General features: G+C 46.7%; 2 protein-coding genes across 2 annotated transcripts in view; one reads left to right on the top strand and one right to left on the bottom strand.

Annotated features, from left to right (window-relative positions):
• stau2 (staufen double-stranded RNA binding protein 2) overlaps positions 1–3,631 on the top strand; it is an 85,753-nt gene extending 82,122 nt beyond the window's left edge. Inside the window, exons 14-15 of the mRNA XM_030099614.1 lie at positions 1,877–1,942; positions 2,847–3,631. Of these exons, the coding sequence (XP_029955474.1) occupies positions 1,877–1,942; positions 2,847–2,882 (102 nt within the window). The 3' untranslated portion in view covers positions 2,883–3,631. The remainder of the gene's footprint in view (positions 1–1,876; positions 1,943–2,846) is intronic.
• Positions 3,632–8,940: 5,309 nt separating this feature from the next.
• Positions 8,941–20,798, bottom strand: rdh10a (retinol dehydrogenase 10a). The gene is made up of 6 exons (XM_030099616.1): positions 20,341–20,798; positions 19,807–20,042; positions 12,945–13,043; positions 11,773–11,918; positions 10,744–10,875; positions 8,941–10,651 (listed from the first exon to the last, which is right to left on the bottom strand). The coding sequence occupies exons 1-6, from the start codon at positions 20,624–20,626 to the stop codon at positions 10,528–10,530; spliced, it is 1,023 nt and encodes a 340-aa protein (XP_029955476.1). The 5' UTR covers positions 20,627–20,798; the 3' UTR covers positions 8,941–10,527.
• Between the last annotated feature and the right edge of the window lie 1,168 nt (positions 20,799–21,966).

The following is a 21,966-nucleotide window of genomic DNA, read 5'->3' as shown; positions in this document are numbered from 1 at the left end:
ACATTCAACTTGCAGACAAGCCATTTTTATGTCAGTGATCTCCTGCAGATAACGTATCTTTCCATTTTTGGAAAGGTTAGATGACAGTTGACGTCGTTAGACAGCGAGGCAGCTGTGACGACCCTGTCTTTGCAGACATGCTTTCCAACCAGAAGGGCTGCTTGTAGAGTTGGATTTGTCAGGTTGAATAAAGTGTGAAGTTGTGGAAGTCTTCTGGAAATGTAAGCCAGCTGAAGGCTCCGCTCAACTTTTTTCTGCACAACACTTCAGCCAGAGCATCAGAGTTAACAAAGTTGACGTGTGCATTTCTTCAACAAATCCTGAACTGTTCTTGTGTTCGTGCTCCATCTTTCAAGCTTGTGTTAAGCAGTTCAAGGTAACCCTTTGGGTTGTTGGTTAGTTTTTTTTTTTTCCTTTTCTCAAAGACGATTGACAGTTCTGCTTTGACTCATGTGTTTGACATGGAAAATATCCTCTTAAAGTTGAAGCTAAGTCTTCAAAATAAGTCCTTCAGTCTCTCCTCTAAGAGCTGCGATGACTCAGCTCTTCCGTGAGCGTGAAGACTTCAGCCAGTAGAAGGTAATCTGGTGAGCTTACACTGTTTATAAGGTGCGAGCTGTCAGTCATGTTCCTCACCTGAATTCAGCCTTTTCTTTGCTGGATTTCTTAAAGGGACACGAGTAGTTAGAGAGTGAGTTACAGCGTGCAGGACCGCTGATAGCATGGAGGTTTGACCCCCTTCTGGCACATGCATCTGTAGTTTTAGTAACACCAATCCCACTGGAACCAAAAAGCAGGGCTCGTTCAAAATCCCTCAGATTACCTTTATGCTTCATATTGATTCTCAATTTAAACTTCAATCTTCACTTATCTTCCTCATACAAAATTGAGCTGTGTTTGCTGAATGGTTGGCGTACCTGACGTTGTGGCCTTCAGTGTGCATCTCCCAAATCGCCCGCCTGCCTCGAATCTGCCCACACTGAGAGGAAAATAACAAACACATCTGGAGCAAATCCTCAGGATCTATGTTATGATTAAACTCGTTGAGATCAGATGGAACCTCTTATTCCCCAACACTGGAAGAGCTGTTTTCTAACCGAGGACTGTTGCCTAACAAACAGTCGTGCCACCGGAGGACAAAGCATGCAGTTCACAGTTTCAGTGTCACACTAAACAACTTTTTTTTTCTTTTTTTTAACATTTCTGTAGAGATCGTCTCTCTGTGGCCAGCCTTTGGTAGTGTGTACGTCCACACAGCGCCTCCTGACTCCCACACATGTTGTATATATTATGACAGCAGGCCGGACCCTTCTCACATCGCCGGCAGACCCCTGGAGCTGGCACCGAGCGGCAGCCAGTGAGCAGGAAGGAAATGACTTCATGGCATTCTTGATCCAAGCTTGAAAATATAGATAGCATATAGTTTTTTTTTTTTTTTTTATGGCAGCGGTAAATTCTCTCGTGATCGAGTGGGGCTGATACATGGAAGGTTTCAAACCTCCACCTCTGTCTTAATTAGCAGGTTTCTGCGTGTGTTTTGTTCCTGAAACTTCAGGTGTTTCAGAGTATTTGTTGATCTGTTGGTCGGCGCGATTGCAGATGTCACTCAGATCGCTTTAGGAAAATGCGGCGCAGCCGAAACATAAAGTGGAAATGTTAACCCAATAACGCTAGATAAACAGTGAGAGGAGGGAAGCCAAAGACAACAGAGAGGGAAGGGAAAGTGTCCTGCTGGCATCAGGTTTCCCAGAGTAAGTGTTATTTGAAAAGCAGCTGAAGGGTGACACTCACTCTCTTCCCACCCAGCCTCCCCGCTCTCCCTCCCTTCCTCCTTTTCCTCACTCACTCCACCATCTGTTGTTCCCTCTCTTCTCAGGCTGCTCTAAGTGCCTTGAAACAGCTGTCGGAGCAGGGACTGGACCCGGTGGATGGCCCCATCAAGGTACGGTACCGCACAGGCCCGGTCGGCCCGCACGGCGGCCGCAGCCGCTCGGCCCGAGGCGGAGGCTGCGTGCGTTTTACAGATTGGCCCGTTGTAAATCATCGGCGATGCGGACGCCATCAGCGCCCGCCCCGCCCACACATACACACTCGACACTTCTCCAGCTGCAGTAGGCGTTCGTATTTACATGCACCACGCTCCCACCGCCGCTTTATGTTTTGCATGATGGTTATCACCGCCGATACGATAGCGAACGGCGAGGCGTCTCCTCCCCTCATTCACTATTTCCTTCAAGTAAGAGAGGGAAGGAAGGAAGGACGACAGCAGGGACACTGTGTGAAGCCAGAGAGGAAACCATGGTTAAAACGTTGTGGAGTATTTTCAGTCTTGAGGGGGGAAAAAAAACGAGAATGCTCCGAGGTTTTTCTCGCCGCTCTGTGAGACTGCAGCGTTACAACAGCCTCATTTACGTCACCGACGGGAGAGGAGGGGCAAATGTGGCAGCAATTACACTTTCACCTGGGCAGTTAATCGCTCACATCTCACCGCGCTCATTAAAACTCATTAATTCCCCACATGCTCCGCCGCGGAGGCATTCCCGCTCGTTTTGGACTGAAGTCGATGAAAGCAAAATGCAAACCCGTCACGGCTCTCTCCACCGCAGCGAACAGGAGCCACAGCGAAGCCGAGAGAGGTCAAGGGCTCGATAAGTGTCTGGAGTCCGAGCTGCAGCACTTTCGGCGTCTCTGGAGGTTTTTCTTTTCCAGGAATCTCGCGCTCCAGATTTGAAAGAGTTATTCATGAATGACAGAGCGATAGCCGGGTTCCTCCCACGCAGGGTGGACTATACGCCCGCCGGCGGAGACTCTCACCCCTCTAACGCCGCTCCGTTCTGTCTTTTCAGACCAGTGAACCGTGCGGGAGGGAGGACGGACATTAAACAGACTAACTCAGGCACCACCACTCAGGTCTGCAAGGATTCAAAGGCTGTCGTCTAGGAGCTGACAACCCCAAAACCCACACCGACCCCGAACCCGCACCGACCCCCCCCCCCCACTACCCACAATCCTCCCTCCCTCCCTCCCACCTATCCCTTTCCCCCACCCCACGATTGCCGCTGTATCCTGCAAAACCTGTCAACATGCAATAGGGTGGATGTGCACCGAGAAATGACCGAAACCATTACCTGAGTCTATGTGAAGACAACGCTATCTTAACACGTTTATCGATGAGTTCAGTCAGAAAATTTCAGAGGACAAAAAAAAAAATAAATCAATGGAATAAATACGAAACAAATTAATGAGATAAATGCATGGTACTGTATGAAAATTAAGGGAACTCCAAAGTGCTACACTGCATAGACAATTTTCCCTTTGGATAAATGTTGGTATGGTTAAAACAAATATGTACATCATGCCATTGAAGTATAAACGAAACATTTTAGGGGAGAAACCAACTTGCGTACCGTAGCTTGTTTTTTCGGGGGTATTATGTTTCCTTTTCTTTTTTTTCTTTTTTTTTTTTATTTGGTTTATTTTTAAAAAAAAAAATTTGTTTTGTTTTTGTTATTTTATTAATCTAACAATGCTTGAGTACTGTATTTAAAATTAACCAATGCCAGTGCTGTGAAAGTTGTAGTTGTTGTCTTCATATATAGTCACCCAGCTTACCTTGTATGCTGACATTAAAAAAGAAAAAAAAAGAGTTCATCTATCTATATGGATGTGTATGACTTTTCAAGAGTATCATATTACGGAAAATAACACGGAAAAAGTTTTTTTTTTTCATGTGGACAAAAAGGACAAAACTGGTGTTAGCAGTAATCGGCGGACGTGTGGACCGCCCGGACGGGGAGGCTGGAGAAGACGCCTCGGCCTTCTGCGGGCGGTCCACCTGTCCCGTTTTAACTTGACCCCACACTGGCATAGCATCACTGGAGCATCAGCTGACCCACAGCAGGGGGGCAAACGGGGGCCGCCGCTGTTGTGTTTTTTAATCGGGATTTGGGGGGGAGGGGAGGGAGGGAGACCAGGCCAGTTGGAGATTCTCACGCACATCATGTAACGCCAGTAAAGTTTTATCGTCGAGTCCAGAGAGTTTTGTCGGGGCTGCATGTCCTCCAGTGAATGAAAAGTCTTCATTCCAGTGATTTTGTGTCAGTGGATTTGCCCCCTTTCTCTCTCTCTCTCTCTTTCTCTCTCTCTCTGTCTCTCTCTCTCTCTCTCTCCCTCCCTCCTGTCAAGCCCCCACCCTCACAGTTTTGTCGATCACATCTACACCCATTGTGTGTGTTGTATTGACCCGCCAAGGCATCAACTGGGTGCTTTTAATGCCTGCTTTCTGCAGGGCACCTTTGGAGCGGAGGGGGTCAGCAGGGCGTTTTTGCCACGCCCTGCGGACCCCCTCCCCTCGCAAAGGGCCTCTTCAGATCACTTTGTCCACTGACAGAGGACGTGTCTCCTTCTTCGCTGTGAGTGCAATGTGTATTAAGGCTGTTTCTGTTACTGAAATGCAGTAAAAACACCTCAGTTCATGTGGAAAAAAAAAAAAAAAAAGAGAGAAAAGTTTGTGTGTCTTCTTTGCTTCTTCCCGCAGGTGTAAATGCCACATCTCACCTCGGTAAGCTTAACGCTTACATGCGCATTTTACGGCTGCATAAGCTGGAGGATAAATCTCCGCTAAGGAGGTGAAAATGAGTCGCGGTGGGTAGCGGACCTTTTTACAGGATGTTCCCAACACCATCGTCACAACCACAAGTATTTCGGGACATGAATCCAAAGCTTTTTTTCATAAGCCTAACAGAAGGTGAACTCCACTGGAAACCCAGCAATAAGAACAAAGTTTTCCTCCAGAGTGTCATTACTCCTGGTTCAGATTCTCCAGGACTTGGTAGTTTTAGAGTTGAGAGTCGCCTGAAATACAAATCCAACTTGATCTTCTGTCCACACAAATGCCCGTGTGCTCGTATTGTTCCCTTTGAGGATGGGTGTGTGGTTTCACTTCAAAGACAAACGGCAGTGCCAACTCATGGCCGGCCTGGCATGCTGAACACATGAGAAAGTTCAGGGTTTGTAGTGGCCAGCGCTCGTGACTCACGCGGAGAATATCTCCAGTGTGTGGAAGGGTTTTCTCTAATACAGTCCAGCAAGAGCTGAGTTGAGTCAGGAACATGAGTCTTAAATCAGTTGTTGATTGTTCTGGTGCCAACCTTGTCTTCATTAAACAAAATGCTTGCTTTAATTTGACATGTAATAGAAATCCTACAGAGACTTTGGGAAACACCAGCAGCTGTTTTATTTACATTTCAGTCATTTTTGTTCAGTAAATCACATTTCAGTGACGTTCAAACAATGACATCATGCTTTGCAGCATTTCCAGGATGATCTACTGCTTTGACACTTGCACAACACCAAGCGGTTGTCCTCCTTTGACCATTTCAAGATCTCGCCCATCAATGAACAACTACACAACAAGCAGGACGTCGTGTCACCCACTTAATTCCTACGACAGCCAAACTCTGCACTTCACGCGACTCGCACTCGAGTGTTTTCCCACCTAATGTTTAACGGTGTGACCCTCAGGTGGAGCAGATAGCAGGTCGTCAATCACGATGAGTTACTCAATTCCTGCACGTCCACTCCAGCACCTGTGCCGCCGTCCCGTGGCCACGCCTGCGTCTCGCTCTCTCTCCCCCCCCCCCCCCCCCCCCCCCCCCGCCATTAGCGAGACGAATGAGCGAGTGGGACGGCGGCGGTCTCATTCAACTCCGCTGACTAATGGACTCAGCTGGCAGCTGCATCTGCTCGCCATCCGAGGGGGCGGCCGAAAGGCCGCCAGCGTACATTAGCGGCAGATCTCTATTCCAGAGGCTTGTTGGGGCAGTCTGGGACCAGCGTGGGGCCGCGCCGGGCCCAAGACGGATTGCGTCGCTCTGACCAGCCAATATGGGAAGTGAACCTCGCCGCCCGAAATAGAACAAAATCAATGGTTCCGTGGAGCTCGTCTGCGCCACGCAGAAGCAAATGCCAGCGCCATTGATTTTTCCATCTGAATTATGTGCCATCGACCCCTTTGAAGTCCTCTTAATTAGAGCTGCATTAACGGGAGGATAAAAGCAGCCAGGGGAATCCTATAGATGCTGATGTCTCGGTAACAGTCCAAGCCAAAAGTCCTAATAGTTTTCCTGCTTGGGTGCGTCGAAACGATACCACAGCGAGGCTGTTTTCACATAATAAGCACCTTTCCGAGTCCCAACAGTAGCTGCGCTCGCCGCTGATTGCTTCTGTACACAGAGGGATTGAAACTGTCAGTACGACTCTCCCTCATATTAGGAGTAATCTGCCACTGAGCAACTTTATCCAGACCCGATTAGTCACGGCAGAGGAGCGCGGCGCGCCGCGGACCGAGGCCCCCGACATCCCCGCTGGAGGATGGGTGTTTTCGCCCGGAGACGAGCGAGCGTGTGATGAGCGTTGGGAAGATCACTTTAACGTCTTTGACATTTTCCCTCGGGAGGGTTCAAAAACCTGTCACCCGTTCAGTCAGACGAGATTATTACCCTTCAAAAAGAGCCAATGAAACACATAGAAAGTGAAAATTTTAGCAATAAATGTGATAATTAAGTAGGATAAAAACAGATATGTAACAGATATATAATGTATGGATGATAAAATTAGCTGGAAGTGTGCAGATATGACCGCCTAATTAAAAAAAACTAAAACACGAGTGTGTCACATCAAATCATATGAACACCATGAATGCGAAAATCTTGGTGATGATTGACTTTTATTATTGTTTTATTTACTATTGATTGACACACTATAGCACTTTTATAGTGCTGCAAATAAAACCTATCGTTGTTATGATGCTTACAAGCGGCAGCAACTTTTTATTATTTTGGAAATTTTTAATAGGATTTTCAATATAGCTGATCTTCCACTGTAGTGTGGTGCTTTTTTTGATTTTTTTCTTTTTGGACAATATGAAATCTTTACCTGGATTTTTCATAGTTTTTACAATAAATTTTACAGTAAAACTATCATGTTATTTTAGATCAATATAACGGTGATATACATTGAAGGAATAGTAAATACTGTGGATTGTTTAACTGCACTTTGTATAAAGGTCTGTTTATGGACAAGAAATATTGGTATGTGTTTGTGAACAACCATAGCAGTGTGTGTGTGTTTCTTGTCTTTTTTTATTAGTGTTTTGGCTCAAGCTTCGGTCGATTCCCATGATTTTTCTGGAGCTGGTTTTCCAGGAACAGAGCGGCAGTGATGAGAAAAGGTCTCAGACAGGATTCACAAAGCTTCAGAGTCTCTGATGAAGACTCACAGCCCTGAAGCCTGCAGGCCTGGGCTCATGACTTTGGTATTTGGGGTATTTCGTGCAACTGGAACACCCGATTGAAAAGTTTGGACATTGTAGATTCAGACGAAGGTGTCCAAAAATCCATTTTCATTTCATTTTTTTTTTCACTTTAGGTAAGTCATCTCACTTTCAGTTTCAGATTTACAACTGAACACAGAAATACTGACAATGTGACCTAAAAAAAAGGAAAAAGCAGCACAAACAGCAGTCTGACCGCGTGAGTCCAAATCCAGCTCATGACATCTTAACGCGAGGCTTCTGCTGACACCAATTAGGACATTTAGCTTCTCTTCTTGTTTTCCTCTGGGTAAGTAAGAGGCCAGGGTCAGCTGCGTAACGGCTCCGGCAGAAACGGAGGAATTGCATTAGCGTCTGCTCGGAAGCCTCGGGAAAACGGAGACGGTTCAAGGTTTCATGAACTCCGGTCTGCATAAAGTTGTGAGTTGTGACGCTCTCTGCCAACTTTTTTTTTTTTTCTAACTCAGCATGACAGCTTCAGTATCATCTTTCCTCTTTAGTGGCTTTTCAGACTTTCGATGACCTCGCCTGACTATTTTCAGACTCTTCCTCTTCGCAAGAAGCACGTTCGCCTGCGTCGTGCACAGAGCGCGTTCGCTCACAAAGGCAGGACCGCTGTTCGCCTCTCCAGCCAACACCCATATCTAAAGGCTGCCTGAGTCACCGTGTGGCACAATGTCGGAGCGCGGTGATACCGATACCCGTCAAAAGACGAGTCGTAAAGAGAAGAAAAGGGCAGGGCGGGAGTCGCCGTGACAATGGAAACTGTGTCCAAGCGGTTCGTCGGTGGCGCTGAAGATCCTCTTTCCTGTCAGTCACTGCACTGATTCACACGTTCACAAATGCATCACAGCTGCAGTCTCACACTTTTTTTTTTCAATTCTGAGTATCTGTTGTGGACGAATGTGATCGTGTCGTCCGGCTTAAAGGTGAGAATCTAAGCTGGAAAACACCCAAACTGAAGATCTGGGTCTTTTTATGTTTATTTTATTTTAGTTGCTGAAGAGTCTCCGTTACCTTGAAATACACGTGTTTGGAAAGTGAGAGGAAACCAGAGAGAACTTCTAGAACAAGATAAGATGAGACCTTTGTGAAGTTTCCAAACATGGTGGCCAGGGTGCAACCAGTCCTCCACCATACAGAGAAATCCAGTCAGTCCAAGCAAATCTGGTGTTGAAATGTCAAACTGCATCAAAATCTGCTCTAACTTGAGCCAGGTGATTTTCTTCTGGCCACTCGTGACGATTAAAATAAAGTGAGGATAGATCAGTGATTCATTTTTCAGGCTTCATGAAAACAAGTTGTTCGATTAATTCAGTCCTGACTGATATGAATAAACACATTAATAGCAGAAAGCAGTTTGTAATGGACTTGAAAAGCTTCGTCTGCTCTGTATTAGTCTTGTTTTGTCTGGTTATGGTCTAAATCATTATCCTTGAACACGACTTGTTCTGCTCTCCAAAAACTCAGAAAGTACAATTTGTTTCAAACCTCCACAATCTGCAATAAATCTTCCCCTTTTTTATTTCATTCAAGCCCACAGAAGAAAGTGATTGCTGGCATTCAAACAAAGAAAAAAACCTTAAACAACATCACAACACACTGTGTAATAATCTAAATCACTTTATTAATTTAAGTTAGGTAGAGACACTAAACATTGGAACCACATTTGCTCTGCTATGGAGCAGTCTTCAGAATATTACAAAAAGAGGCTTATGTCATACTGTCAAAATAAAAGACAAAAATTAAGAGGTAGAGACTTTAGGCTCATCGCTGTGACTGGAGGAATGAGGCCTATTGGAATGTAGTTGAAATTCAAAAAAAAAACTCTTGTCATCTCAGAAAAGGTATACAAAATATTTATACATCAAATATGGTGGAGACAGTTTTTTTTTTTTTTTTTTGGGGGGGGGGGGGGACATTTACAACATTTAAACGGATACATTTCACTTTAATTGGACAAGGCTGACACCGGACAAGAGTTAAAGTATTACCTTTGAGGGGGAAAAAAATTGAAAACAAAAAAACAAAAATAACTAGTCTTTAATACATTTCCCTCAACCACACACACACACACACACACACACATACACACACACACACACGTCAGTGCTGGGACTGCGCTTTTGCCTGAAGTGACAAACTATGCTGGGTGTTTGTTTTTCTTTTTTTTGTTTTTTTTAATTTTATTTTTTTGCAATATTGGTAACGGATACAATTTACAACATGAATACCACAGATTTCATTGGGAGAGGGGGGGGAAAGAAAAAAAAAAAAAAAAAAAAAAGGTGTTCCCTCTTGATTTCTGCCTGAAACCGTACATTCTGGATGCGTCACACGGACATGTTTCGTGAAACTGACAGGACCGCCGAGGGACGCCGCCGAGTCCCCGCCACTCTGGAGACACCTGTGAAGGTTCAATCAGCCTCAATCTGGCCAGGAAGTGTCCCATCGAGGAATGTGTCGACCACATCATTAACATATGCTACATGTCTCTAACTCCAAGAAAAAAAAGAAAAAAAAAAGAAAGAAAAATGCAATACGACCAACAAATGTGGAATCTTCTCCCTCCTCGCTTTATTTTAAATGGCACTGGCTGGGATCGGAGCCGCGTAGGTGGCTAATAAATTGTCCTGACTGAAAAAGAGCCTCTGCCGGGGCGACGTTTGAAATGCTGCGTTAAACCTTCCTACACAGAGAACGCTGGCAGTGTAGAAAAATCTGAGTTTACATTAAAGGAAGAAAAAAAAAAAAAAATTACAGTGCATGTCTACAAAAATAAAATAAAGGTGAAAAAAAAAAGATTACTGTTTGTACAGTAACATACTGTATATTTCCACAATGACACTAGATAAGGCTGGTGACTACATTATGTAAATAGTTAATTACTGGATAGCTTTTCTGTATGATTTCAAAAACTAGTGACACAGTATATAGATGTTGGTTTCTTTAAACAAACTTTTGAAAAAAAAAAAAAAAAAAAGACAAAACAAGTCAAATAAATCCTTTGTGTAGTACACAGCTTTCTTTGTTCCAGAGGAACAATATGGTAAACCTTTGCATTTGCTCAATGCAAGTGCACCAGTCTAGATTTAGTCTTTTCTTGCCGTCCGTCTCTCCTCGCCGTCTTCATCCGCAGTGGTTGTTTCCTCATGCTCATAAGGTTTATACGCCTCTGTCCGTGTTGCAACAACTTAGATCCCGTTCTTGGCCTCGTTGTTGTTCATGGCCTCCTTTCTCTGAGCTAGAAAGGGGTACATGCACTTGTCTGCGCCCAGGAACCGGTACATGCACACGATGGCCTCGAAGGGCAGGATGCTGCAGAGAAGAGGATGGAAAAAAAATGAGTGATGCGAGACACTCCTGTGAGGTGAGGAAAAATAGAGACGCGTGGCTTATAGGAAGGTCACCTTTTCATGAAGTTCACCATGTAGACGATGCGCGGTGTGCAGATCATGGGCTGGTCGGTGAGGATGGCCCTCATGGCTTGTTTCACGCAGAACTCCGGCTTCAGGGGAGGCAGGAAAGGCTCGATTTCCTTCCTGAATCAGAAGGCGTTGCAGCGGTTACCAAGAGCAAAATGAGTCACCGAATTAAGCATAACTGGTGAAATCCCAGAAGCTTGTCTCACAGCTACTGGAACAAAAAAAAAGGTCAATTTTTTGCTGAATGAGACGCACACGTGGTTTGATTTCAGGGTGACACGGTGGTTTAGTGGTTAGCAGTCTCTCTTTGCCATGAGCGCATTTGACTTGTGGGGCAGGCTCACATTTCCATTTTAAAAAGTGTTCCAAAGGTTTTCTCTCTTCTCATCGCTTTAGAAACTTGACTCAAATTAAAAATAAATTTATTTTCTGTTGGTAATCGCGCACAAATCTGTATTAAGTGGAATAATGGCACACAGGCCATTAGAGAGGCTTAATAACCTCATCAACTCCTTGGTTCTCCAGCCAGCAAGACTTTTTTTTTTATTGTTTGTGTTTTTATGAGTATGTATAGCACTTTAAAAACAATCACAGCCGGGGCGAGACATTTTCCTCAATCTACTTCGCTGTAATTATGAGCACATGGCGAGTCTGCGGAGAGAATCGTTCTGGCTGTTCACGGGCTTCAGTAAAAAGTTGCCGTAATCGCCGCCGCTGATTGCTCCAAAACGGTGGGACGGGATCCGCCGCCAGACAAAGTGAGGACTATTAGAGCGGCTCGGCGGGGAGAGAGGGGGGAGCGAGGCCAGGTGCACCTGTTGGAGGAGGAGGAGGAGGAGAGAAAAGTAGCCCTCTTTGTCTGAGCGGCGAGCGGCGCTCCTCGCTTTATAGTAACTGTAAAAACACACACTGCAGCTTTGAACTCCAGAGGATGTTTGGGAGGAATTTTACAAGGTGAAGATTACAGGTTTTTTTTTTTTTAAAGCAGTTGCAGTGCTGCGGGGATCGACTCACCTTATCCTGCAGCCTTTGAACATCCCCGTGTCGACCAGGTACGGACACACCAGGGTCATGTTGATGCCGTCCTTCTCCGAGGCCTTCAGCTCGTGGCTCAGCGACTCGTGGAACCCGATGGCACCGAACTTACTGGCGCAGTAATCCTGAGAGGGTGACGGAGAGAACGCTGTAAAAACCTCCTCCGCCTGCACCCGGGGAACTTTATTCCCCAGCATGCCCGGCGGGCGCGGAGATCCCTCCTCGTGCATTAATGACACGGGCCAGGTCTGCCTGCCTGCCGTTCTACGGTTTCATTAGCATTCTTCTCCCGTGCATCAGGAGACCGCGCTGCTTGGCGGGAAGGGTTTGATGTGGTTCATGGTGGAAATAATCTTTACGGAAAAAAAAAAATTAGCTTGCGCAAACACAGATGCATGTCGGTAAACACAGGGAGAATAAAGGGATTTGACTGTGCACAACATCAACCTGACACACACCTCTGAAATCACATTCAAAGCCTTTCCAGGAACCCTAATGGCTTTAAAAAAAAAAAAAAAAAGAAAAGAAAAGACAACAGTCAAACCCCTTTGAAAGGGAGATTTAATTATTACGGCGAGGTGCTTGAACAAAAGCAAATGTGCAGCTTTTAACACAAAGGCTGATTGAGTAGCTGGCGACACACACGGTCAGAAATGGATCGTCCATTAAGCTGAATGGAGAGCAGAACCGGTGTCTAACACACTGAAGTAAAACCTTACAGAGGAGGAGCTAACGGAGGGAAATGAACCACCCTGAAATATATTAATAAACAAAAGTATAGGGAGGAAAAGTGAAAACCATATCCGCTGGAGGCTGCTATGAGCTGAATACTGAGTGAGCGCCGAGCTGTTCACAAAGCGGTGATGAAGATGTCTCCATCCCTCGGGGAGCTGTCAGCTCATTCTGGCCCCGGGGCCGGAGCCCAATGGGGGCCCCACACCCCCACTGCTGCAGATAGAGGAATCTATACCGGGCTCCCAATGCTCATCTGTGTTCCTTAATTTAACGGGTGGAGGGGCGACCAGAGAGAGGGGGCCTAACCTCTCCCGTCTCAGTGTGCTAGCTGGCACGCCGGCGGCTCCACAGAAAGCCACTGGTTCTGGACGGTGGGAACGGCGGGATGTGTATGCGTCGCTGTGTATGATACTAACCTCCACTCCAGCTGTGCTGAATAAACCCAGGGAGCTGGCAACCGTCACAATGTGACCATGATTCAGCTCCAGCATCTTGGGGAGAAACGCCTTGGTGGTCTGGAGGAGGTGGTGGTGGGGGGGGGGGGGGGGGGGGGGGGGGGGGGACAGAAGAGACAGAAGGGCAAAGGGAAAAAAAGAGGAAGGTTAGTTCACTTGTGCAGTTTGTCTGTGCCAAAGGCCTTTGATCCTCTCGTCCCCTCGCTCCGCGTCCCTCTCCTTCTCCATGGTGATGCAGAAAGACGCGTCTGAATGAGAATTCATAACAAGTAAAAAAAAAAAAAAAAAAAAGACTGAACACTGGAGGTACGGCAACTCGAAATATAAACATAAGTTCTGCGTTTGGCGAGGAGAGGGAAGAGAGAGTGTGTGTGTGTGTGTGTGTGTGTCGCCGTCCGATCCGTTCCCGTTTCCCACACAGATCTAGTGCCGCGCACTAAAGAGTTGGTGACAACACCAATCGCAGGCCTCCGTTCACTCATCGCGTCCGACAATACAATCCGGCCTCTCATCCACCTACGCAAGCCCCGCGGCCAGTCAGAGCGGCGGTCAGCGGGACAATGCGCCGGGCGAGCGAGACGAGCCCCGAGATGAAAGGCCCCGGGCGGGAACGCCACGTGAGAGCCCCGGGCGTCACCGCCGGAGTTGGCGAGGTGGTGAGAAGACTCAGCGGTTACAGTCGATTAACCGACAGGTCCATTCCTCATCCCGCTTCCCCCGCCGCTCAGCGGGGGCCAATCAGCAGGTGTGACGTGTGGCGGCGATGAGAGGAACCGACCAATCACTCCCTCGCCGGGAGGTCTGCAAACAACCAGCAGGCCTTTTGTCGAGTCAAAGCTCGGCGAGGCAAGAGAACGAGACGCGGACCGCAAATGTTCCTGGGTTCACCGACAAAACACAAGACTGCCGTTAACTTTTCAAACCGAGAAGTAAAAACAGCTTCAGATTCTATCCTGAAGCTCTCCACCAAACCAACATCAAACATCACGTGAAACACAGCTCAGTTTCTGTTGTTCGAAATTCCCCGAGTCCTGGAAAAATCGCGTGAGCACGCGTTATTAGCCCTGACAGCCCAAATCCCCCGTTTCCAAAAAATTCTGTGGTTGTATAAATGAGAGGTAGCAGTTTCGCTGGCCGGCGCAGTGTGAGAGTTTGGCCGGAGAAGGGATTCAGCCTCTTTTGTAAACACTGGCTGGAGAGGAGCGCGGTACCAGGTAGTACAGCCACAAGCAGAGGAAGGGGAGGAAGAGCCTCATTAAAGCCGCATTCTGAGGCTCCATCTCCGTTATGCTCGACATCTGTACTTTCGAGGTCCCTCTCCCGCTTCCAGTGAGGTAAATAAAACTGGAAGCAATAAGTCAAATCCACACCCAGAAAACGGCTGATGGAGAGAGGATGACTTCACCCTGGTGGAGTTTCTTCTCCGGCCAGGTATAACTGATCTGACTCCGCTCCAAGCAGCTGCATTTTTCCAGGACATAAATTTACTGGTTGCTGCAATATTCGAGTCATCGAGTGATGGGGCCCGATGAGAGGGAGCGCACGAGGCCCGGGCAAAAGCTGAGGAAGGCCTCTGCGAGCCAGAATGGCAGTGGACGAGGGAGGGAGGGAGGGAGGGAGTTGCGTGCAAATGAAGCATTAAGTTAAGATATGCCCGTACCTGACTTGGGCCAAAGTTTCCCCACTCCCACAGCAACTTTCAGAAAGAGGGGGAACGACATGATCTGGCAGCGCGCTTCACAACCGAGACCAACGCTCACTTTCAACTGGATCTGGTTTTTTTTTTTTTTTTTTTTTGCTGAGTGGACTGAAATAAGTGGAGCTGATGGAGGAAAATCCGATTCCCCCTCTAGCGTCGAAGACGGCCCCCGGCCCGGACCGGCCAGCCGTCCCGCCGCTCTCCCACCCTCCCGCGATGTCCTGCTTCTCATGGCAACTCTGGCATGTGGGTATGACCCCCGCCGACCTCTCAGACACAAAATGTGTGAAGGCAACCAGGGGCTCGTGTCTTACATCAGAGCGGCCGTAATTGGGTCTCAACGCTCCCTTGTTCCGCTAAATTACCCGCTGACACAGCCGGGCCTCCTTGGCCTATGTGGGGGTGCCCTGCCCGCTCGCACCCCCTAATTGGTGTGTGCCCCCAGGAGCATTTAAGCCACACAAAGCTTCTTGCAGCTGGGGTGTCAGGCTGCATTAGTGCTAACGCCTGACCAACAGGAATATGAACAAAATATTGGCCTTTGCGTCGGACCAGATGGCCATTTAATTGGACTGACTTCTCCCAGGATGAGAGGAGGAAAGAGAGAGAGAGGAAAACACGGGACCGAGCTCGGGAGCTCGTGTGATCCTACGGCAGGTCGTGGAATCTGAGTGGGCTCGGTGTTAATGGTCATCGGGGACGATGATTGATACGTATTGTTCGTGTCGTGGTGACCATGCTAATGAGCGAGCCGCCGTCACGACTGGCTAAATCTCAACTGTCCTCCATTGGAACCAGAAAGTAATTTACCCTGGGAAGGAAAAACAACAAAAAAAATACATTGATGTCCCTGGAAGAAAGTGCCTTCAATACAACACCAAGAAGCCCGGCGCTCAGTACAGTGAGGATAAAATCCACCTGCATCAGCACCAAGCGTTACTTCAGTCTGCAAACTTGTTTCAATCAAACAACGTCAGAACTGCACCTCTTCAACCTGAAGAGCTGTTCACTCTGGATAAAACAGGCATCAAGCAGTATTTTCTCCTCAAGCTTATATTTCAGGAGCGCTTCAACCTGCATTTCACTCAGGATCTTTAAACAATTAGGCAGCTGTATAAACAGAATTAACAGTATGTAAATATAGCAGGAGGAAAAAAATATTAGTAATGGCTGAAAAGACAACCACGTTGGCCCCATGCGCCACAAAGCTTTAAAAGCCCATAAAATGAGAATTTTCATGGTTCTTACCCTTTTCTGAAAATAAACTCATGACAATTTAAGTCGATGCTATTTATTAGCAATTCAACGTTCTGTTCTTACAGGGCACCCAATGAAATCCTTGGAAAGTTAAACCTTGTAGGCATTATTGGTTCATAATTTAAATGTCTGCTGGCTTCAGTAGGAAAGTAGAGATTATGTCATCTATATTTGATTTGAAGAAACTTGAAGTTGAAGAAAGAAAAAAATCTCAATCAAGATCTGAGAAGGTCCCCAGTTTCCATAACTGATACAGAACGGATTTCTGGTATCATTTGCAAAGAAATGTAGAAATATGGGTTTTTGGATGCAATTGTGAACTGTAGCTTGGACGTGCACCTCATCAAATATGGAATGCAAAAAGACATAGAAGTATAAAAATAAGACGTTTCTAACAAATTTGACAAATCCTACATGACTGAGACCCCCCTCTGTGAGCAGCTCCATCGTTGTTCACTGTTTTAAAGACACAACAAGAAATGCCAGCATTGCCAGATATGGCCACTTTCCTAATAAAGCTTTAAGAGGGGATTTAAACTGAATTCAGACAATCAGGTGATTAATGCAATCGTCAATTAAGTTGCTAAAAACTCAGACATCACCAGTCATCTGGAGGCTTTGAGGCTTTTTCCAAGCATTTTGTTTGACATTTCTGGATCCCAGGGAGTCCTGATGGGACTGAACAGGTACATGCAGACAACTTGACAGTGGCTGGGCTGGGCTGAGGGGTACAGGTGCACCAGGCCCGAGGAGGGGCCCATATAAAACCAGTCAAGTAGGACCCTTCTGCCTGGCTGCCCCCTTTCTCTGGCTACAGCAGGAATGCGGCCTGCGGAACTTGGCTCCTGTCGCCTGGCATCTTGTCAAGCTGATCCACAGACAAGAAACCAATTGTCAGATAAAGTGGGTCAGCAGCAGCTTACCATTACCCTCTCGCCTCGCCTGTGGATGGGATGGCACTGCCTTCCTTCCTCTCCCCCCCCCCCCCCTTTTCCTCTGCTCTTTTCCCGCCATGTCACTCCGGAGCGCCCTGCACGTCCGTGTCGCCGCACACCAAAGTTGGGATTTCCAGGACTTGGGGAGGAAGTAACCGCTCACGCTCCACAAACCGCCCGGTGGATAACCAGCTCAAGATGCTGAGGATGCGTTGGTCCACCAGACACTTACACTAATCCTTAAAACACAAAGCTTTGAGACACCGCTGTAGTGACTCCACAATCCCACTGCTGCTCCGGGACTAAAATCTGAGCCACAAACATCCCAAACTGCCAGCTGGAACAATCAAAGCATCATCTGAAAAATTCAATGCGATGACCCCCTGCCTCATAAAGACCTGAAAGGAGCAAGCGACTGAGTCATAGTGTGTGTGTGTGTGTGTGTGTGTGTGTGTGTGGCAGAGCCGGATGAACAGAGCTGGCCTCCATGACTCCCATGCAGCTGCACCCTCTGCCTCCAAATCAGGTTGGGAGGAGTCAGAGAGGCCTGAGGAAGGAGGGATTGTGGGGTGTTGGGTGGGGGGGTTAAAGAAGGAGTGTGGGGTCTGAGCTGGGCCGGTCTGGCAGACACCCACACACACACACATAGACTACGATTACCATCCGTTTCCTGCTCGTGTCTCCTTCCCTGCCTTATTCCCAAAACACTGTCCAAAAATCTTACAAAAAAAATACAAATCTTCCTCCAGCTGGACTCTGGCCTCCCTTTTGCTTGTTTTACACCCAGCTGTGTGATTTAGATGTAAGGAAAACTTTAATTCGGGAGTCATTATTGTTGAAAAACTGTGACTTTTTCATTAAAGCGAGGAGAAAGTAACATTTTATACACATTGCTTCCATCTGAGAGACCACAGTTACTGACTTTTTTTTTATTTTTTTGGGCCAAATAATGAAAGAGGATGACCTTAGTGAAATCACACAGCTCAAGAAAATGCGCCACAGGCTATTTAAGCCCGCTGCGAAAGCCTCAAAAATATAATGAAAATGTAAGAATGGCATGAAAAATGGACTCCATCTTTGCAAAACTGCTTCTGGAAAATTGCAGTGACAACATGTGAATGGGTCCTTTTTTCAGCTCTCAAACACAAATCCTCCCTATTATAACATCCCTTTAGAATTAGTGTTCTATGAAAAAAAAAAAAAAACTGAAAGCATGTGCCTCTATAAACGGGATTTAAAACCTGCCGAACACTTCTCATGAATCGGCTCCAAGCCGAAGGTATTTGCTGAATCACGAACCGCAAGCAAGACATATTAAAAACCTGTTGTCAAATCAAAAGATACCACCTGCGTACGGTGAGTAACCAGACTGTTTGTACGGCAGAAAGTGGACAGGTCCCTGTTAGTCTAAGCTCTATTCATTGAGCTTGTGTCGTTAATGAACCACATCCTCCACTATGGCTGTCGCCATTCATTAAGTCCTTCTTTCATCTGCCCCCCCCCCCACCCCACACACCCCTAAAGAAACCACGCTCGCCATAGAATATAGGAGGACACAAACACAGACCTCCATTAAGAATCCCAAAATCTACCACCCAACCACTGGATCCTGACTCCAAATCCTGGATGTAAGAGAACACGGAGATAGCCAGCAGGGAGACACATGAATGGCTGAATGGAGCATCCACGAAGGAGGAAATACACAACCTGTCTGACAAAACAAGAGATTTTCATGCTCGGTTAAGGAGCTTCAAATCACCGGGGGGTTTCATGGTATCTGTAAGAATGCGATTCTGTTTATAAGAAGAAGACGGTCAAATGAATTTTAACTGCCCCACTTGACATATTGCTTAATATAATGAGACAAATACGCTCAAGGATGAAGTGGTTAATTCAAAGTCAGGCCACGAGGTAAAAACTACAACCCAACTGGTGCAATTTACCTCAAAGTGGGCATCTAAACTAATTTGCACACAATCGATAGTCCCGCGGAGGTGGCTGCAGCTAAGCAGTGCAATCCATTTTCCCCACTACAGCTGTGTTTAGGGGCTGCAGGAGAAAGCAGCCAATGTTGCACATCCATCTTTAAATCATCCAGGGCCCTTGAATGAAACCGTAATTCTTGTGGCAAGATGTAACCACTTGCTCGCCACAACCCAGAAACAAACACACACGCGGATACGAAAAAACAGATGTGGGAGCATCTTGGTTCAACATCGCAGTTCGCGCTTATCTTAAGTGCAGCATGTTCACTCCATCATGTCCGTGTAGCCCTTCAGATAGAGTCGCTGCGCTAAAAGGCCGGAGGAACCGAGCCAGAGCGAAAAATCTGATACACAACAAATCACAACCTGCCAAAGTAATGTAGTAAAGCGGTGAGCTGATCCAAGACAGATCCGGGGAGCGAACCCCCCCCCCCCCCCCCCCCCCCCAATTTCCATCACGCACTTCAGGTTTGTGCAGATCTGCACAGCAAAGCGGAGGAAGAGGGAAGGGTTGACATACCTCAGGGATCTTCGCTGACCGGGGCTGGCTGACCGTAGCAGAGTGATTCAAAAAAACTGAACTCGTGACTTTCCTCTGGCACAATGAAACCAAGTCAAGCTCAGCTCTCAACATGTGAGGCAACTATTTATGGTCATACTTTCTCAGTCTTGGAGGAATACTAACACGCACGCACACACACACACCCCTTTGATTCTTGAATTTGGAACGCAGGAGGATAAGATTATGAATAGGCATGCGAGTCAGAGTGGAAACATTCCTGTGAACCTGGCATCACAGTAAACACATCTGATAACTCTGTGCTCATGGAAACTGCGGCAGACAAATCAAAGCATCATAATGTGCAAGTCCTAATATACAATACACACAACTCCAGATTACTCAGTGGATGGGTGGCAGCCTTATAATAGTTTGTGCATCAGCTCACCCAGAAGTGCGCGTGACAGTTGACCACCATGGTGCGCTCGATCAGCTCATCGGGACACTCCAGGAGGTGGTGGCCAGAGACGACGCCGGCGTTGTTGATGAGTATGTCCACCTCTCCCACCTCCCGGCGCACCTTCTCGGCCGTGGAATACACACTCTCGCGCTTCCCCACGTCACACACATAGGTGTAGACCTGCGGCTGGAAAGGAGGGACTTCCTCTACACCTCCAACAGGTCCTGCAGGGTGGGAGAGCAGATCAGCACAAGTTGATGAATGAAAGTTTGACAGAGCGCCTGATTCGGATAATGCAAAAGTTATATGAATTTATTCATTATTTTTAGAATATTTATTGCAGCACGCTCTGACAAAACTTTTGAATATTTAAGATTGCTTCAAATAGATTGACGTCCTCCTTTGTGAAACCTGTCAGTTTGTGTATCACTGTAAACACTGCGTGTTTCTCATCACATCTCGCGCGCCGCGCGTAAAACGTGATCGCATCATTATTTAACGCGAAGAGGGAATAAGACTCACCGTCTTTGGTGATGGGAGTGTCCAGGTCGTGGTATATCTGCCGCACCATCTCCGCGGTTTCCTCGTTGCTTTGGCTGTTTATGTCCCATAAGACCAGTATCGCTCGCCTCCGGGCGAACTCCTTGGCGAAGAGGCGGCCGAGGCCGCTGCCAGCCCCGGTGATCACGCACACCTGTCCCGCCACGCTCTTCTCCTTGGGTCGCACAACCCACTTCGCCCCGGCCGTCAAAAAAGCCCAGAGCACCTTCAAAATGACCACGAAGAACTCCGCAATAATTATCATCATCTTGGCACAGTTTTCTTTTCTTTTGCTTTTTTTTTTCTATCAAAACAAATACGCGGCGGAAGAGACGCGCGGGGAAATGTTTCCTCTCTTCAGCAACCTGTTTGCAGCGGATAGGTAGAGAGAGGCTGACACCGACAAAACTTGGCTCAGTGTGCGGCAGGAAAACAGAAAAAAAAAAACGTGGTGCAAACGCACAGTGTGTGAGTGGAGAGAGAGAGTTCAGACGCTGCTCAGTCAGAGTCCAGTTGCCACAATAACGCACAGTGAGTTATGATCAGCTACTATGAACTGTGCCTCCTACTTCCTCCGCTGCTCCTCCACTCATCTCATGCTGGAGCGCATCTCGCACGCTATTTATTTAGTCCACCCATCAGCGCCGGACCCAATCGGAGTGAGACTTGAGCGCCTGTCAGGATGAAATGCCAGGTCCATACGCTACGCTCCGAGGTGATGTAACCTAAAAGATTTTAACACTAATCTGTTGCATTTCCCCCCCTCGGATGCAACATGCACAAGAGAGTCTGCAGATTAAAGCCTCCTATTAATAATTATAAGAGGAGAGTTCTTTCAGTTCGTGTATCTTATTTAATTACTTTTAACATTTTGCAATATTAAAAAATAAATGAATAAACCCTTATAACTAATATAGCTCTATTCCATACTTTTGATGAAAGGAAAATGAATAATTTAAGGGATATTGATAACACTGGCAGCCTAATGTTACCCAGGATTTCCAACACGAAATGCAGATTTCAGTCAGCCACAGTTCAGGTCAATGTCCGTCCACAGAAGAAGCACGCAGAGCCGTCGTTAATCCTTGAAAGAATACCCCGGACTATTAATCTGCTGTGCCGATTTGGATTTAAACGCAACAGAATCTTGAATCAATGGATTAAAACAATATAAGTATCAGATTGTCTACCGGTGATCCACTGGAATCCGCTCGTGGCTCAGAGTGAATGCAGAGATAAGAAATGTTATGCATATCCTGGGTAATTAGTAACCCATACCCTTCTGCAGGCAAACAGACGAAGTGCCTGCAGAAGGGGCACTTTGCAGAAACCTTAAACACTTTATAAATGTAATCGGTGATAGAAGCACACAGACACCTCCAAAGACACATTTATTGCATCAAAGGTAAATTCAGTCAGAACACATTTTTGCCAGTTGTCGCCTTTTCCTCTCGTTGTGTAACCTCAGTACCTTTAAGACGTGTAAATGGGCGTGTCCAAGGTAGAGGAGGGCAAACTGCTGATGCAGGAATCCTTAGAAATCCAAAATGAAAATAAATAGTGAGATTGCATTAATCAAAACTGCCAAATAGAAGTTTGTTCCATTCA

Source organism: Salarias fasciatus, chromosome 9 (genome assembly GCF_902148845.1).
Source record: "Salarias fasciatus chromosome 9, fSalaFa1.1, whole genome shotgun sequence".
Taxonomy (NCBI): domain Eukaryota; kingdom Metazoa; phylum Chordata; class Actinopteri; order Blenniiformes; family Blenniidae; genus Salarias; species Salarias fasciatus.
This window is presented reverse-complemented; position numbering and strand designations above follow the sequence as displayed.

Coding starts and splice junctions, on each gene's coding strand:
- rdh10a (XM_030099616.1), bottom strand. CDS start 20,626: ATGATGATAATTATTGCGGAGTTCTTCGTGGTCATTTTGAAGGTGCTC. Junction 20,043..20,340: donor CACTCCCATCACCAAAGACG/GTGAGTCTTATT, acceptor CCCACCCTGCAG/GACCTGTTGGAGGTGTAGAG. Junction 10,652..10,743: donor ATGGTGAACTTCATGAAAAG/GTGACCTTCCTA, acceptor TCTTCTCTGCAG/CATCCTGCCCTTCGAGGCCA.